At 41.9% G+C, this 4,259-nt stretch overlaps 2 protein-coding genes across 2 annotated transcripts in view; one reads left to right on the top strand and one right to left on the bottom strand.

The window, feature by feature from the left end:
- Positions 1–139, bottom strand: part of NDUFA5 (NADH dehydrogenase (ubiquinone) 1 alpha subcomplex, 5) — a 10,410-nt gene extending 10,271 nt beyond the window's left edge. The window contains exon 1 of the mRNA XM_005882512.2: positions 21–139. Within this exon, the coding sequence (XP_005882574.1) occupies positions 21–41 (21 nt within the window). The 5' untranslated portion in view covers positions 42–139. The remainder of the gene's footprint in view (positions 1–20) is intronic.
- A 77-nt stretch (positions 140–216) lies between these two features.
- Positions 217–4,259, top strand: part of LOC102252279 (ankyrin repeat and SOCS box protein 15) — a 49,006-nt gene continuing 44,963 nt past the window's right edge. The window contains exon 1 of the mRNA XM_014530154.1: positions 217–375. The gene's annotated coding sequence lies outside the window, so the exon portion shown is untranslated. The remainder of the gene's footprint in view (positions 376–4,259) is intronic.

Below are 4,259 nucleotides of genomic sequence, written 5' to 3'. Positions count from 1 at the left end.
GTTACCTCCGTCCGCCTCACCTTCTTCAGCAGGCTCGCCATGGCAGCGCCGACGGCCGAGCGCGCGCAGCCCTCTGGGAAGCTCGTCCAGACCCGCTCAATCCACCACCGAGGCCGCCACTCCGTCACCTTGGAAACAGCCTGGCTCCTCCCCCTCAGGACCGCCAATGACGCATGCGCAGTGAGCATAGCGGCGTCTAATCCCGGCGTGGGGGCCGGGGTTTGTGTTCCGTGCCTCACCTTCGGTTCCTGGCCCTTCCACCGCGGACCATTGTCCTAAGGTTGAGGGAAATACTCCAAGCAACTAAAATATCGAGAGTAGCCATTCTAGGAACCGGCACTCTGCTTCCCCTTTGGCGAATTCCTGCACAGTGGGGTCAGTAAAATGAGGGTGGTCGTGGAGCTCTCCCAGTGATCGCTGAACTGCAAAGGTTTATTCGTGCGAGCATACCAGTGTTCTCGGGATTTTGAGCCGCGGCACTATGCAGCATGCAGTTGCGTTTCCCATTGCAACCACTTTCTCCTCCATTTCACTCCCTGAAGCAATCATCATTGTATCATTTCCCCACCGACCTCTACAAACATTTATTGAGCACATGCTAGTTCCTGGGACATAATTTGTAAGACAGGATCCCACAGCCTGGAACGCACAGAACAATGATGAAGACATGCAAGGCTAGGTTATGCTAGTGTTCCAAAAGAGGTTTGTACCAAGTGTCATGGTAGCAGGTAGAAGAGGAAATAACTAGCCAAAAGTTGTGGGTGACTTGAGTTAAAGAAGGCATTTACTAAAAAGTTAATGAGAGAAAAGCACAAGAGAGAAATATATATATTCTGAATAGCAAAAGTCATAATTTAAATAGTAAAACACCCCACAAAAGGGGAGAAGATATTTGCAACCACATACAATCACCAAAAGATAAGCAGTCCCTAGAACATATAAGGAACTTCTATAAATCAGTGAGAGAGGACTAATAACCTGAGCAGGTCTCCCTGCCTGTCTGGAATGAGTTAATATATGTAAAGTTAATATATGTAAAGTTCCTGGCTCAGTGCATAGAACAAAGCACCGCACACAGGATTGCTGTTAATTTTTGATTTGGGTATTATTATACTCAACCTAGAACCTAGAAGAATGCTTTTAGAAAGCACTTTGCTCAAAATCCCCCCATGATTTTTCACTGAAGTGTAAAAGCTAAAGTCCTAACACCCACCTATGAGGTTCTACACCAGATTGCCCCTTCTACCTCTCACCTCTCAGACCTGACCTCCCATTCTCCTTCCCTACTCAGGTAGCTGCTCTTCTAACCATTTTCTTGAAAAATCCTTCCACCAGTTGGGCACATGGCTGGCTCTCTCACTTCTTTTAAGTATTTCTGCAAAATATTACCTTCTCAATATGGCTTGACCTGGCCCTGAGATTTTAAATTGCAAGTCACCACAAGCACACCTTACCTTCTTCTCCGCTTCACTTTTCTTTAATATATATATTTGTATTGCTTTTTAGAGAGGAAGAAAGAGAAACACTGATGCGAGAGTGGAACATTGATTGGCTGCCTCCTGCATAGCCCCCCACCAGGGATTAAGTCACAACCCAGGCATGTGTCTTGACCAGGAATCAAATCAGCAATCTTCTGGTGTACAGGAAGACACCCAACCAACTGAGCCACACCAGCCAGGGTTCTGCTTTAGTTTTCTTCAGCCCTTATCACTTAATATGCTGTCCAATTACCTTATATTGGATTTTTATATCATTCTTTCTAGAATATAAACCATATGTGAATGGAAATTATGTCCTACCATCTCAGGTGCCTAAAATAATATCTGGTACATAATAGGCATTCAGTACATATGTTTTAAGTAAATATGATAGAAAAAGGGCAAAAGAAATTAATAGGCAATTGACAAAAATGGAAACAGGAACACTAGATAAACATGAAAAGGACTCAAGCTCTCTAATAATTAAGTGAATGGAAAGTAATTATAATTTTATTGCCATTTTATGGACAAAAATGAAAGACTGACAATACCAAGTGTTGGCAAGGATGTGGAGCAACAGGAACACTCATACACTGCTTGTGGGGTGAATTGGTATAATCACTTTGAGGAATAATTTTACAAATACTAGTTGAAGATATGTTAAAACCTATAACTGAGTGTTACGGGTTGAATTATGTCCACACTCAACTTCATATGTTGAAGTCCTAAACCCCACTACCTCAGAATGTGAGCTCATTTGGAAATATGGTGATTGCAGATGTGATTTGTTGAGGCGAGGTCATTAGAGTGGGCCCAGTCCAGTATGACTGATATTCTTATAAATGGGGAAATTTGGACAGGGAGACATGCATACAGGGAGAATGCCATGAAATGATGAAGGCAGAGATCAGGATGATACTTCACCAAGCCAAGGGACACCAAAGATTGCAAAAACAAACAAACAAACAACAAAAAAACTAGAAATTAGAAGAGAAGCATGGAACAGATTCTCTCAGCCCTTAGAAGAAACCAACCCTGCTGACAACTTAATCTTAAACTTCTAGCCTTCGATGGGTGAGCTAACACTTTTATGCTATATAAGCCACTGTATAGTATGTTTGTTACTATAAACTAACACTGGGTAATAGATTAGTTTGATCATATGCTCCTCTCTTCCATTTAGGATAGCTGTCCCTAGAAACATGAGCCATGGGATATAACCTTTCCAGTTCATATTGCCCAAGAATTAGACTTTACCATAACTTTCATCATAATTTCCAACTTCTAGTATTTAAATTATCCACAATGACAATTCATATTATTCACAATGACAATTCAATATATATTATGTCAATGACAATGACAGTTCAATATATATTAACAAATGTGCCTGATATATTGATGACATTTTAAAGATACACATGTTCCTGGATGTATATATAACACCCCACAAAATATATAACATACAAAATGTAAAGAAACTATGCAACTAAAACAAACCACCTGATATACCATTTGCTCCTACAAAGGTGACATACTTATTTGGACACACTAGATTAGATACAGGACACCCCATTAGGATTGGGAGGAAATACCCTATTTTTCAAATGAGGTAATGCTGAAATCATCACTGGTGAGAAGGAAAGTGGTTTATTCAAGTGCCAGCAACTCAAGAAGATGGGGGACTCCTGTCCTCAAAAACCCATCTAACATTTCTGGTCAAGCCAGCGATTCCTATAGGGAGTTGGTAGGAATTTGGGAGGAGGGAAATTCCTAGAGGGAGTATAGACATGCAGTGTCTCTTGAGAAAAGAAAATGGGAATAAGGGGAGAGGGCTGAAAAGGAGTCACCACAGCTCCCACTCAGGCTCGCTCCCTTTGTTCTGATGTTCTTTCTCAATTTGCTTCAAACAGCCATTTGTGGTTTTACTGCCAGTGTCAGCACTCCTTACTCCCAAAGTAGGCTGCTCAAACGTAATGAGAACTTGGCCAGAGATGAAAGCACAGGATCGATTTACATACCTTAAGAAAACATAGGGTTGATTATATACTTTGAGATAACACAGAATACATAACTTTGATGACCAGATTGGTAATATTAAGTCAATGTTAAATCATGTTACAGTAGCTGGTGAAGTCTTGAGGTGCATGGCAATCCCCAATTCTCTAATGCAGTGCTTGATACATTCTTGGTTTGGCTACTAGTTGAGTTGCTTGAATCACTGAGCAGAGCAGATATCACAATCAAGCTTGCCAGGCACAGGGGCAGCTCTGAGCTTGCTTCTACTTTGGGCCATTTGAACAGAGGCTACTCTAGTGGGAAGACATTGCACAGCATGTCTCACCTCAGTATGGAAATGGGGAGGGCAGTGGTTCTACATGTAAACACACACACACACACACACATGACCTGGGAGGCCTCTAACATATAGTCAAGCCCAGCTGGGTTAAAATTATAGCCCTGCTTCTCACTAACTTTGTGACCTTGGGCAATTTACCTAACCTTGTAAAGAAGCTTTCCTCCTGGAAAAAAAGGCACACACACACACACACACACACACACACACACACACACACACGACCTGGGAGGCCTCTAACATATAGTCAAGCCCGGCTGGGTTAAAATTATAGCTCTGCTTCTCACTAACTTTGTGACCTTGGGCAATTTACCTAACCTTGTAAAGAAGCTTTCCTCCTGGAAAAAAACCATGATAACACATCACATCTACTTTGCAGGAATGCTGTGAGGATTAAATGTGAATTAAGGCAGATACACGACCAG

The sequence above is a fragment of the Myotis brandtii genome, unplaced genomic scaffold (genome assembly GCF_000412655.1).
Source record: "Myotis brandtii unplaced genomic scaffold, ASM41265v1 scaffold726, whole genome shotgun sequence".
NCBI lineage: Eukaryota > Metazoa > Chordata > Mammalia > Chiroptera > Vespertilionidae > Myotis > Myotis brandtii.
This window is presented reverse-complemented; position numbering and strand designations above follow the sequence as displayed.